Below are 15,007 nucleotides of genomic sequence, written 5' to 3' on the forward strand. Positions count from 1 at the left end.
CGCAATAATGACAAATTGTTTGTGTTACCATGAAAATAAATCTAAGCGCCGGTAGGTTTCGACGTTATATTTGTAATGTATCAGATTAAGCATCCCCGTTCAGACTAAAACTAATGGCGTTTACAGGCTTTCAATATTTCTATTCACCCTCCGTCAACCCTTTTACGTGGTTGGAACGCGATTACGTTAATTTTGAAAGGAGTCTCGGTATTTTAAATATATACTTAAAATAACTTTATTCGGTACAATTAGTTTTGGTAAGGAAAAGTAAAACAGAAACAAATACTTTACATTTTTTTTCAAAAAATCAAGTACGTCACTAGTAATTGCACTAAAAACACTAAAACTGCAGTGACTGAGAAACCAAAAAATACACTCTAATTGATTCAGTTGCTTTTCAATTACTCAACCAAAAACAACATTTTTTCTCAAACTATTTAATAAGTTGTTTATTAGTCGATCAACAAAAACGCATATTTTCAAATTTGTGCAATATAAAATTCGGTTTGGTTAATTTTGTTTTTACTTTTTAAAAATTTCAAAGTCATCTAAAATAATTAGTAAAACTGATTGGAAAGGAAAATAATTTATTCATATATTTCATCACTAAAGAGAAATCGCAACGTTTAATAAAATCGGCATTACTGCAAAATTTTATTGTGCTTAGCTATCCAATATGATACTGTTACGAAATAAACCCATACGCCTCCCCGGTACGACGCCTATGGGTTCTAGTATGTACGGTGATGATGGCTCATCGTCGATGACGCGACTGGATGGCGTTCGCTACAGAAAAGCCTGGAAGCGGAACTCGCGATTGGTATTCCAGAAAGACCCTGATCGCCGCACATCTAGAAGGAAGTATGGGTTTAAATAGAGGCCACCTTCGGGAACGATTATTATTGAGCTGATTCAGTCAGCGAGGAATGTCGAGAAAATTCAGAGAAGTTGCGCCGGAATTATTTTGTGCATAATCGCTGTGTTATTAGTCGTGTAAATTTGAGTTATTGAGAAATAAATTGCTGAGTTTTACCCACGTCGATTTTTAATCACTCGTACATCGTAACAATACCATTAGATGATCATTACAAATCTAGTCGTCTTCCGACCCCATTCACGTCCATGGACTGTCACTTTTTTATACTGAAATGTCAAAGTTACTTTTTTGGACTGATTTGTTACTTTTTGTACACAGATATCGAAAACTTGCATTCGCAGCATCCTCGGTTTTATGTTTTTGACCAACATTTTTTTTTTTATATATAAAAAAGCCAAAAGCTGCTTTAAACGCCAGCTTTACTGAATATCGTTAGCACTTTGGTTTTCAACAAATCTGTAGGACTTTTCTCCAACGACGAAATAAGATTTTCTAATGTCACAACCACTTACATAACCAATTTTTTTCTATATGGTCGCCTAAAAAACTGAAAAAATTCCTGTCTATTAGCGCTTGTTAGAATCGAACCATTAGTAGTGTAGGTGTTGTATTTATTATATTGACAGTGTATGAAGGTGAAAAGTCAAATTTTACTTATCGTTACTAGTGAGTTAATTAATGTATGAGCAGAAAAATTGTGATTTGTATTGTATGTAGCTTAAAGTTTTAATTTAATTTAGAAGTAATTTGAAATTTTAGTATTTTAAAAATGCAAAATAGGGTATAAAATTGGAGAAAAGAGAAAATACCAGAAATTATAAAGGAGAATGTAAAGACATGTGGTATTAGTTATGTGTTTTATGACGTTATATTTCTAAGCATTTTGAATGCAACAAATTCTAGTCTAAACCAAGTGACAACCATATGGTCAATCTCATTTATTTATTGATCTGCTACGGGAATGTCAATAGATTTACTTCTATCAAAATATTATCATAAATGTTAATATTCTTTCATGATCGTATCCATCACAGGCATATTATGCCAAATTTTTATTGAAGAAAAGGTTGAAACACGAATATAAAGTAAATCATTTAAACGAAAGCAAGCCTATAAACGTATTATGTGTTGCATAAATTGATTTATCTGATGAAATTTCAAATAAATACTAAAATTTGATGATTTTCCTCTGAACACAGAGCAATACGAGGAACGACCAAATTGAAAAATGCTTAGATCAATTAGAACAAAACCCATGGTTATAAGCTTCTAATGACTAGGGGATCATGCTAAGCTTATTATAATTCTGGCAAAAGAAAAAGTTATGGGTTGCGTGAAAGCGTATTTTTTCACATTGTAAAATGACAAAAATATAAAAAATGTACTTAAACGTACAAAATAGATTTGGAAATTGTGGTTTAATTGTCAATAGGTTCAAACCGAACAAATTTGTTTTATATTTTTAAAAATTTTAAACATGAAATTTAAAATGTCTCAGATAATAATAATCAGACATAATTGTTAACCTATTGTCAAAATCCTAATATTTAGTAGGAAATGAAAAAATCAGCTCACGCAAATATCACAGCCATCTAAAATTTAATTATGAAGAATGGTTTTTTCTCAAACAATGTTTTCGTAAAACCGAAAAGGTCTTGATTAAAGTTGCTTTTTGCAGAACTATTCTTTATTTTAGAGGGACATTGTACATTTGTCGCGAGAATAATAATACCGTTCACCTTAATTTTATGTCTTAAATCACCCATCTTCGACAGAAAAAGAAGAACGGTGACTGATTCACTTAAAACCGACTAATATCAGCTAGAAATACAGCCTTCCAGCGGGCAAACAAAACGAGTAAATAATTAAAATCATCAGCAGTCGTTAATAAATCGATACGTGGAAGGCAAATATCTTGTAATCTGTTAGAAGATCAATCTCAAAGTTTGGTTCCCTGCAGGGCATCAGTAGCAGGAAAACATGCCCCCGCCAGTTCAACCCTATTGTGATTGACAGACTCCGGTTTGAGAGAACACGGTTTACAGACATTTACACGTCTCGGCTTCGATTGGAAATACGAAAAATCAACGTAATTTACCAATCAATCACAGCAAAGCACGTTCTGCAACTTACCATTAATTATCCTAAGCTGTTCGCCTGCCCCCGCTGCTTTGAGGGCCTCCTCCATTTGGATGCGTCTTTTGACTTCCGCCTCCAATTGATCTTGAAGTCGTCGTCGTGCTCTGCGCTCTCTTCGGAGTCGCTTTTGCACCAACGCTGAAAAAAACATATTATGTTAAATTTATTTAGAACTATTTATTTATAAAAAAATTAGTAAAAAAAATATTACGACAAAGCGGCCAAAGGCAATTTTCTATTAATATTACTATTGAAAACAGTGTGGTTGTGCTCAATTTAAATTTAAATATCTATCGTTGTTATTACTTTGGAAACACTTTCTGCATAAGTGCTGATGATTTCTAAACCATATAAGTTTGCTTTACGATCACACGTTGTCACTGTCGTCATTGATATTGATATCGCTTTATAAAAAATCAAATATAAATAAGGAGCTTTTTAGTTTTCAGTGGCAAATTTTCACCAATATTATAATAATTGCAAGATTTATTATTATTATTTGTGTTCACAGCTTGTCACATATACAAATGTAAAAACGTGTGCACTTAATCTTGAAGTCCATAATTTATTCACTGTTTTGGAGTTACTAATTGTAAAAAATATTTTATTTTGCTTATTTGTATTAAGTCTACTACCTTCTGGTATAATTAATAGTAGATTGATAACAGATCTCATCGGTTGTACAGAATACATAACATCTTACAATATAATTTTAGATTTAGATTTTATATTTTCTTTGCAATTCACCGTTTATTTTCGCAATTATTCTAAAAACAAGTTCCAGCAATCCCGCAATCATCAAATTCTGGAAATATTCGCATTTTAATTATTACCTTTTTAGCAAGATTTATGTTTTAACTAGAATTGTTTTTTTGCTTTCTTATCTTTCAGTAGTAATCAACTTTACATTGCAGTTTGCATGTTAGAATTGTACTTTGTTCGTTTATTTTTATTTACCGTCGTCGTATGCGTGGGGAAAGGCTAAATTCCTTTAAAATGGGTTCACTTGTGTTACTGACTTCCAAAACTTCTATATATAATTAGGTAGCTTGAATAAATTATTCATTACTCTGAATACTTCACAATGTTGTATTTCCTTTAATTCCATTTTATCGGATTTCACTATATTCGTCTTGCCACGATGTTTTGTAATACCTACTCTATTAACAATTACTTTGTCACAGTGAACAGTCTTTGGATTAATTTTTCCAGTACTAAATCTGAATTTTAAATTAGCGTTATTTTAGTTTTTTTTGTAGTAAAAATTCCGTATCATTAAAACAAGTCAAATTTCATTGCATAATAAACCTAAAATTACGATATAAAATAAAATACGTTTTAAACTTTTATTGTGCATGTAATAACAATTTGCTTACTTAACAAAATTTTATGAAGATTTATTTTCCAAGATACACAATGAATATTTAAAAAATCTCCATGTAAATATGAAAACATAGTTATCTTTGTGCTGATTGGCTACCTGCTGGCAAATTCTTATCATCGTCACATATTTTACGACCAATCAAAAAATATTCCGTTTAACAACAACAGGACGACAAATTTCGCGTATATTATTCATATCCATTCGTGTTTATAATTACGTTAATTTACAACATTTTTTTGATAAAGTAATTAAACGAACGCAAACAGTGAAATATAATAAGTATAAAATAACAAATTAGAAATAAATAACGAAGACAGTATCTCTAGACATAAAGTTATGTAAGTTATTTCACCTACTTTTTTGCAATCGTCACGAAATGAGGCTGCATCTATCCATCAGAATGCAGAGACCCAATTATTATAATGTAATTAAACAGTGATTATTATTATACTTCGGCAATAAGCGTAGATGTGAAGTGGAGACAACTGTAGTATATGCAGCAGTAAAAAGCACAAGAAATTGAGGAATAAAAACTATATTTACGAATGCAATGAAAGCTTTAACCAAAATGTATTTGTTTATTGAAAAAGTAATAATTGTTTCTAGAATATGAAGATGGAGTATGTATGAAATTTTATTGCAAAAATATGTAAAACAACAGGGATCACTAGAAATATTAAAAAAATATTAATTTGCAATATCTGGCAGGAAAAACTGTGGCCGACGAACCAGTAGATCACATGGAATGAACTAATGGCTCAGTGTAATAATAATTGTAATATTTAATATAAATTTGCATTATTTAATTTGCGTTAGCCTGATAAGTAAATAAAAAAATCCATAGGCAGACTTTTTTGGAATGCTTGAACAATTTTCAAAAGTTCAGAAGGTTCGACTGAATACTGTCTATTCTATAAAGTAAATGGCATAGATGATTTTGAAAGATTCAGAAACATTACTCAACAAAAGATACTACTTGAGATTTAAGAATGTCAGTAAGTAACTTACTGTAACTGATCATGTAAAACTCTTTTAAGATGGGTAAAATAATTATAATGCAACATTGAACGATATTTTAAGAATATTTCTTTAATTAAACTAATTGTTTAAAACTAGAAAATAATGATTTTTCACGTAATAAACTCAGTTGTTATAGTTTCATTCAATCCATCAGTCAGTCTTACACAACTGTCACTTAAGCATAATGTATGGGAGTACATAAAAGCAAATGTTGCAAATTTGACCGTTAAAAAATAGAATTATATGTACGTTTTTGCATAGACTATTTTTGAGTTCTGCGAATCAAGTGTGAAACAATTTAATTAAAAAAATTATGTATGATATACGATACGATGAACAAAGTATTACACTTTTTATTAAATAATGTACAAATGTTTCGAATTCCAACAGTATATGCGATGACATACCCTGTATAACAATGAAGAAAACATTGTCTTAATGAACACACTAGACAAACATGTGAAAGGGGCAGAAAAGTGGAATTTAATTCTAGTGGGCAATTTTAATACTATCGAGTAAGGAAAGAAGGAAGTTTACCTAGTTGTTATAAAACCATAAACAAGGAAGATGAGATATTCCTTAAAAATGTAAAAAACAAAAGAACAGGAAATGAAGGCAAGGAATTTACTCTCATATCTTCCGTTCCAGTGCGAAACATATTTTCAAGTAGCAGATAGAACAAAACCAGTTGATACAGATGAGAAATGAATTTGTGAAACATAACAAATGACTTAAAATTAAAAAGGTAGTGTCCTATAAATAAAGGTTTTTCAACAATCGGAAAGTAATAACACTATTTTATGGCCATTTTAGTGGCACCAGAGCCAAAATAGGTAATCCCTACTTTTCCACAAAGGAAGTGAAAACAGTAAGAGATAACAAAATGGGATGTGACTGAAGTTGTAACAAAACTGAAAAACAAAGTTTACCATGTCATGAGAGGAAATAATAAACAATGCATTGATTTATATGCTGCCAATATACAATAACTAAATGTTTGATAAAACTACAACATATATTGATAATAAGAACGATGTGCAGACAAACAGAGGAAAAGGGTGATGTCAAATTTGTGCTAAAAAACGAAGTAAGTTAGTAGTTATAATAGGTAGTTTTGATCTGAAGGGGACACTTTTTTTATTCAAGGCGATAATCTGTAAATATAACACTGAATAAACCAATATTTATCTACAAATGGAGAACAAGAAAAAATAAAAAAAATTGTATTGAGATAACACGATGTGAAATTGCTGTTCTATTGATAATAATAGAAACAAAACTGCAAGACATGTAGGAATACATTTCAAACTTCACACAAGATGATGAATTATGGATAGTACATACATACCCCTATATATTTTTACAGTTTTGGCTTAAATAACAAGATCATGAGAAGAAGTGGACGTCGGAAAGCCTATTTTACAAATTTAAAGCCACCATGTAAGGCAGCCAAATACTGTGGAAAAAAGTACCTATACAAATATGGAAAATACTACAGGGAACTTTTTGTCATGAAATTAGCAGTGAAATATAAGAAGACGCAAAAAGTTAATTCAAGAAAATAAGCAATAAAACAGGAATTTGTCCACAAATACAGTATTAGATACGGTTATCCATTGAACTTCATTGTAAATACTGGGTGACTAGTTACTAATGACTAAAGAAAATTTTTGAGTTGGTAATTCGAAATTATCAGCCGCAATATTAGCATGTCATCAAAACTTTCAATGTTGATATGAGCGTGTCTAAAAACCAATGGGAAGATTGGCAGCCACTGAAATGGTGCCCAAAATTTCAATTTTACATCAGTAAGTTATGCCATCGTAAAATGTTAAATATGTTGTCAACCTAACAAAAAAAATCACAGACATTAATAGCAAAGACTCTAGGTATAAGTTTTTAAGATGTAGATATTTTTCGAACATAAGACAAATACACAATCTTACTAAATGATTTACATCTAGAAGACCGTGAACACGACTTGTCAAAAAACTTCGCCGCTTTCAAAAAATACGGTTTTTTTGACGACACTTAATCTCTTGGCCGAAAATAGGCTTCGATAATAAAGTATTATCAATAAATGATTAAATTATTTTCTTCCTGGGTCCACATTTTTCCGAATGTTTTGTGAATTAAAGAAAAAAATATTCAAATTTGCTTCAAAGTTTGACAACTAATTGACACATTAATTAATTTAGCAGAAAGTCAAATGAAGCGGCACCAAAATGATTTTCATAGCCCTCTAGATGTAAATTAATTATTAACATCCTATATTTAATATAAAGAAAAGTACAAAAAAAAAAACAAATGTCCAGATACAACCACAAGACACAAGGTAAACTTCAATCATAGTAATATATATGACTGTCATCAAAATCGTTACACCGGGTGTCTGGAGAATGGCGGATTAACTCGTCTCTTCAGTACGTTATATACGGGGTTTTCGGGAGTCCCACAAAAAATAAAAAAATTCTTTATGATGTACATTACGAAAAAACGTATTTTTATAAAAGTAAAATTGGCAAAACTGCACACACCTACTAGATGAATACCTCCGGCTTATTTTCTGATTTATTCGTAACGATGGTGACTGAAACCCACCTTTTATATTTTTTTTAGAACAATAACCATAACAAATAGGAGTCATTAATCATACATTATTATTAACAAAAAAAAAGCTGTTATTTTTCATTAATAAATAAACCAAAAAAAAAATGAATAAGACATTTATAAATTATAAACAAAAACAATACTAACAAAAGAAAAACCAACTAAATACAAGAGAAGATGTTCAAAATTCCTGCCGTGCATATAATTAAGTTCGTAATGTTCTCAAATTTTGATCATTTTTTGTAAAAGTTAGTCATCAGTAGCTACTTGCTAAGATAAACTGATTTTGACAAATGACATACCCTCTAAGAAAAGAGAGAGTGACTGGGCGGGGCTAGTACCTGCTAAGGTAGGGCTGATTTTTGCAAACGACATACCTTCTAAGAAAATAGAGGGTAGGCGGGCGGGGCTAGCCCTGCTAAGATAAGATTGATTTTGGCAAATGAGATACCCTCTAAAAAAGATAGGGCGGGTGGGCGGGGCTAGTACTTGCTAAAGTAAAACTGATTTTGGCAAATGACGTATCCTTTCAGAAATTTAATTAAATTATTATAAGAAAATCCACTAGAGGCTCTAAAGCACTTTTAAATTCTTTCCAAACAGGAAAACCTAGAACCTCAAGATAGTTTTAAATTTTTTGAAAAAAACAGGGTCCCAAAATTAACTCAAAAACAGTTGGGTCAGAATTTTTTTAAAATAGAACACCAAAGTCCCCCAAAATTGTTTAAATAATTTAGAAAAAATATCATCATGGGCTCCCAAAATAATACACCATGGGTATCTAAGAGCCTCCCGAATTAAAGAAAAAACACTGCGACACTCAAGACATTCCTAAAAAATAAAACATTAAAAGCTCAAAAGATTTTTTCAAGTTCATCAAGCAGCAAAACACCAGATTCCTTTAAGTTTATCCGAAAATAAAACACCACCTAAAATTAACTGCGAACATTTTAGACGTAGGGTTTTGAAAACTTTGACAATTTTTAATACGTCAAACATTTTTAACTGCTTACTGGATTTTTGCTGATTTGTACCTTCGCTTTATATCGGCAAACATTGTTGTCAAATGGAATTTTATCAAATTATTATAGTCTTTGCCATTTCTATTGAAACACCACTTGTTAATCGTCAATTTGGCAAGGTTCATATTCAAACAATTTTCTAACTAAAAGCCGTTGTCAATCAACCGAAAGCTGTTACCAATTGCTAAATTTTAAGCAAAATCAACAGGTGGTGTTTCAATAGAAATGGCAAAGACATTACAAAAACCACACAACCATATCTTTGGACATTCTAACTGAAATGATTAAATATGGTCATGTGTGAGTGAAATATTAACTAAAAGTTTTATTACTAGTTATTGTGATAATGAATCTGTTATTTAGTTGTTAAATGTAGCAAAAGAACCAATTTTAAAATCATTATAATTCCAACAAAATGCGAGAAAGAATTTTTTACTATTTTTCCCAGACTCACCAGTTGATTGTTAAGAGCGTAGCGGAGAGTTAATCCGCCATTTTCCAGACACTCGGTATTGTTGTTAGGAAACTTAATTTTAAAAACGGAACAGACAATGTGTAAACAAGTAAAACATTTTAGATTTCAGAATATTTACCAAGAAGGATATTGCAGAATTTCTTATATGTAGAAAACAGTTAGGTATACTTACTTTAAAAAGTGAAAAGGTGCGAGTAATAAAATTAAATACATATTTCAGTGATTTTAAGGTTAAGTGGAGGAGGTAAGAGGGAAGAATTGAAGGGGGAATCTAAAGTTGCGCGAGAATGTTTCGTTACATTAGGAGATCTTCTAAGACTAAATTCGGTAGCGTTGAGTGCGAAAAAAGTGGAAAACAAATTTTGATAGTGTGTGTTTTTTTGTCACTTTGACACTTATTTGTTTTAATTTCGGAGGCTTTCACGGTCGGAATCAATACATGATCGTTTTCCAGGTTGGAACCGTGTAAATTGAGTTTTTGGGCTCAACGTTTCGCACAATTTCGTAATAATAATAATAATATAATTTATTGTCCAACAGAACAAATACTCCACTTAGTGGTGGCATCTTCAGGGGCAGGGTTAAGAATAAGGCAAAAAAGCACGGTAACTCAGTATGTCAACCATATGTAACCTTAACTCTGCTCCTGAAGATGCCACTTACAAAAGTGTGAAACATTGAGCCCAAAAACTCAATTTACACGGTTTCAACCCGGAAAACGATCATGTACTTATTTGTCTTTTTGACATGTTTTCAATATTTATCAAAATCCACCTATTTACTCATAAAATGACATTTACTTCCAGTGAATCCCGTAACAAACAACTGTGATTTTTTTCTGTGACATTTCCCGTTTTTCGCATGTAACCCTACAACTTGTTCGAAAATGTATTATAATGCGTTCAATCCACACTGACCGTGGTCGGTTGTCTGTCTCATATAGAAATAATAAATGTTCGAAACAACCAGTTGGAATACACACTTCTGAGAGTATGCTAACAACTATTGTAACTTTTTTCAACTTGCTCATTCGAAGGAATATACTGGACATTTTTCCAGGACGTCGTATGCCCCCCTATTAGCAGATCCTGGCGCAGATCTTGTAGTTAAACGTCATGGAGGTTAGAAGAGACTAGTGTTGTAGAAAAATACGTAGAAAATTCCATTGAGAATAAAAAATAATTGCCGAAGCAAAGCTTGAAAAAAACAATGTCCAAGTTCAAAGGCTTCTGCATAATATTAATTTGTGCCATTTTTGTTTAAAATTCTCTTACGATTAGTTTGATTTAAATCTACTTATTTAAATGGTGATGGGTGTAATTTTATAATGAAATTATTATGGTACTCAGTACTATAATGAACGTCATTGTGGATTTCAAACTGACATTAATAATGTTGTCAGTATGACACGCTAGTATATAAAAAAATATTAGTAAGCCAATAAAAACCTAAAAAATATGTTGTGTAGTTTTCAATGTATATCGTAAAATTTTGGTGTCATATACGTATGTATTGTGAACTTTTCTGAATTTCTAACTTATGTACAGTCAAAAATAGTTTTTGATAATAAATCACAGGTATTCAACACGGTATTATGTCTACTTCAAGTAAGAATTATCATACTTTTACGAAGACATGATTTCATTAAGTTTTTGGAAAGGATCTTGCAATTTAGTTCTAAAATTTTTAATTTTTACCTCTCTAGCTTAAGCGAAGAAAGTATTCTAATAGTATCCATCGGGCGACTGACTATTTTTATGTTTCCTCGACGTTTCATGACCCGTAGCGTACGAAAAATGTGATATTCCGTTTCCGTTTGTCTGTCGTCTGTGTCGATTTTTATTAGGGACATAATCTCCGAAACTGCTGTATCGATTGTTGTAAAATTTTGTATGTATGTTAGGAATATCATGCAGATGGTAAAGCGCTAACCAAAATTTGGCTAATCATCCCTACTAAGAATTTCAATTCATCTCAAAAGATTCTATATGAAAATTATTTAATTGCTATACAGTAAATATACTCCTAACTTGTGGCGTACGGATTTGTAACACGAAGGTCCCGCGTTCGAAGTCAGGTGTTTTTTTTTGTCTTAAACAGAGATTCATATTATATCTATATTTTTTATTGATCTAGTCTAGAAAAATGCATAAGTGCTATTTTTCGAAAATTTGGGGATAATGCTGCGCCCGCCCTTATTTAATAATAATAAAATAAGAATTAAAATTAATAATTTTAGTCGCCTCCTTTGTTTTAAAGAGAGAAAACTATTTATTTTGCACATTTGAAATTGGATTTACTCAGCAAAACATTGATATCATATCATTTATTACATTTACATTACATTTTTGGTGGAGATTAGTAACCAAATTTTGGTTAATGTTTTACCATCTACACGGCAGTCTTAAATTACACTCAGAATTTCTCAGTAATGTGTCTAGTAGTTTTAGAGATTATCTATCAAATAACACCACCAACAAACGACACGACAGGCAGAAAGAAACTAGAGATTTTTTTCAAATTCTAGAACTTATGGAACCGACGTTCCAAGAAGCATGAAATTAACCATAGGTACGTCAACTGGATCTTTTTATAATACTTCCTTAACGCTAGCACGGGAAGTAAAACATAATAAAACAAAATTTTTCGAGATAATGCTATGATTATTATAATTTTATGATTACACCGCAATAGTCAAAGCAAAATTACTAGCAATAACATTTACTCACTGTATTAGGCCGGTAGAATTTTTTAAGAACAAAAAATTCGTGTGACATCATTGAACTCTTCCTTAGTTTCAACTAAATTTACTACCTACTGGTAAGTATTATTTTAACTGGCCTCAACATTACATATAATAATTATGTAAAAACAAAATATCAATACATGTTTATTTTCCACAATGCATTCAATAAATATTTAAAAGTTTCCATGTCTATATATAAAAATATAATTTACTTTGTGCTAATTGGCCGTTGGCAAATTCTTATCAAAGTCACATATTTTACAACCAGTCAAAAAATATTCCACCCAACAACAACAGTGCGACAGTTTCTCGTATATTATTCACATTCGTTCGTGTTTATAATTGCCTTAATTTACAACATTTCTTTTATAAAGTAATTACGCGAATGCACACAGTGAAACATAATAACCGTCAAATAACAAATCAGAAATAAGTAACGAGCGCAATGATGAAGTATCTACGGGCTGTATTAATAACGTTCGTTGACAAGATCATGTAAGTGATCTCACACACATCCTTTAGAAGTTATCTCGGTATCTTGAGGCGTCCATCAGAACAATACAGGCCCAATGGCTATGATTGCTATTGAACATTGATTAATAAACTTCGGTAATGAGTGTTATAATTAGTTGCAGCAAATAGAGCCGAGGGCAGGGTCGTGCACTCCTGGGGAGAACCCCGCTTAAGGCCCGACTCTACGGGAAGCCCGGCTTCAGATTGAAACCCATTATTATATTGCAAACTGATGCACCACACAGTAAATTTACAATTAATGCTGGAAAAACGTCAATGCATCCATCGGTCTGAGGTTACGAGTAAGTAAATGACATGATGGTCATTAGTGTGTGATTAGCGGGAGAATCATTACCGAGCGGAAGATAAATAAAATGATGATGTCATTAGTACCTAGTAAAGCAATGGAAATACGATAATTAAATAACTTGTAGCTTAATTTTAGTGCGTGTAAATCTTGTCCGTTGCAAAAAATAATACTACAACTAGTCTGTTTTAAAATCCGCGCGGTGAGTTGGTCTGGTCTAACAGTTTGAAGTACTTAATATATTTCTAGCTATAGAAAAATTCTGTCTTTGTATAAACAAAAGAAAATATTATTAAAACATATAAGTCGGCAATTTTATGCAAACGAAAACTTTCTGCAGGATATCCAAAACAAATGTCGCAAGATTATGTCGATCTTAACAAATATGAATTTTTGTCGTTAAAAAAAAATTGTTACATATATTTAAAAAAATCGGTTCAGTTTATTTTGTTAAAATCAATTCAAGTGGTAGTCAACAATAATGAGGCTTATATCACAATTTTCGCAAAAAACTAGCCAAGCATGATTGAAGATATGATATAGGTACTGTAAAACTGTGACGAAAATGTTATACTTAACTTATACCTAGATGCCTGTGTCATGTCCAAACTGTCTGTCACAATGAATTTTTTTTAACAATATTAACCTATTTTTTATATTCAGTTTGTCACTTGCATTTTATGGATTCTTTTATTTACGTCTTACTGAACCTACTGTAAGTTTTGTTTTTTCTTAAGTGTAATTCAAACTTATAGTACTCATGCGATAAGGGAAGGTCCATTAATTACGTAAGACGGATTTTCTTACTTTTTGACGCCTTCCTACCCCATAATAAGAAAAAATAACAAAACGTATAACCCTTCCACTCTACCCAAATCTTAGATAAGCTAAACATATTTATTTTCGATAACTGATCTTAAGTGAAATTAATGAAAATATGTCAGTTTTATATTTAGACAACAAGTTTTTTTTAAATAATACATAAGTATATTAATAAATATTAATTATAACATATAAAAGTCCAATTTTAACTCATGTCTATTCTCTATATTGTTTATTAAGATGACTAATTTTAATGTTTTTGACTTACTTTTTACAACAATAAAATCTTAAGAAACAACAAGACATTAGCACCTCCCCTCTCCCAAAAAACTTCACCCAATAAATGAACGGCCCCTAAGCATTTGAATAGGTCTGATAGCATACAAACTGTTATGAACAAGCTCCTCACATCGAATTATTTTTATGTGTGGAATTGTAATTGCACAAGAAGTAAAATTACACTACTCTTCTTGTACATTTTGGCACGTTTACCATTTTTTTTTACTAAGTAAGCTAAGGAAGTATTGTAATCGAGTCCATTAGGCGATTGACTAGTTTTATGTTGTAGATGCTAAAACGTTGGCCAAAATTTGTTTAATCACCTCTACCAACAATGATAGGACCTCATCTCCAACTTTTACAAAGTAAATGTTGTTTAAATTTTATAAAATACCTTCATTTTGCTCCACTTGTACTCGTAGTTTCTGAATCCGTGTTGAACTTTTATTCTAGGCATTTAGATTTGTGTAAAAAAAATAAAATTATATAAGATTTTACAATTTAAGCAATTTTGCAAAACCGAATGCAATGAAATCTTGGAAATGTTTTAAGGTTAAAATTTATCTGTCCATCTTATAATTTTGCCGAATAAATGTTATTAAGTTTTATAAAATAACATACGCATGATGTGTAATTTATGAATCCATCTTGAGTTATTACATATAGACACTCAGATTTTTTGGAAGAAAAAAATCAAAATTGTGTAATAACATTTTGTATTTTTTTCTGTCTGTATCGATTTTTTATTAAGAAGACAATGTCTGAAACTATTGGATTGATTGTCGTCAAATTTGACACTTATTTTAAGAGTAT

At 31.1% G+C, this 15,007-nt stretch overlaps 1 protein-coding gene across 4 annotated transcripts in view; it reads right to left on the reverse strand.

Moving 5' to 3' along the window:
- Positions 1-15,007, reverse strand: part of LOC135130785 (dachshund homolog 2) — a 303,273-nt gene that overhangs the window by 24,237 nt on the left and 264,029 nt on the right. For all 4 annotated transcript variants that reach the window (XM_064058216.1, XM_064058221.1, XM_064058209.1 and 1 more), the window contains exon 9: positions 3,011-3,154. In XM_064058216.1, the coding sequence (XP_063914286.1) occupies positions 3,011-3,154 (144 nt within the window). The remainder of the gene's footprint in view (positions 1-3,010; positions 3,155-15,007) is intronic.

This window comes from Zophobas morio, unplaced genomic scaffold (assembly GCF_036711695.1).
Source record: "Zophobas morio isolate AGI-343-1 ecotype UQ-CSIRO unplaced genomic scaffold, CSIRO_AGI_Zmor_V1 ptg000002l, whole genome shotgun sequence".
Classification (NCBI taxonomy): Eukaryota; Metazoa; Arthropoda; class Insecta; order Coleoptera; family Tenebrionidae; genus Zophobas; species Zophobas morio.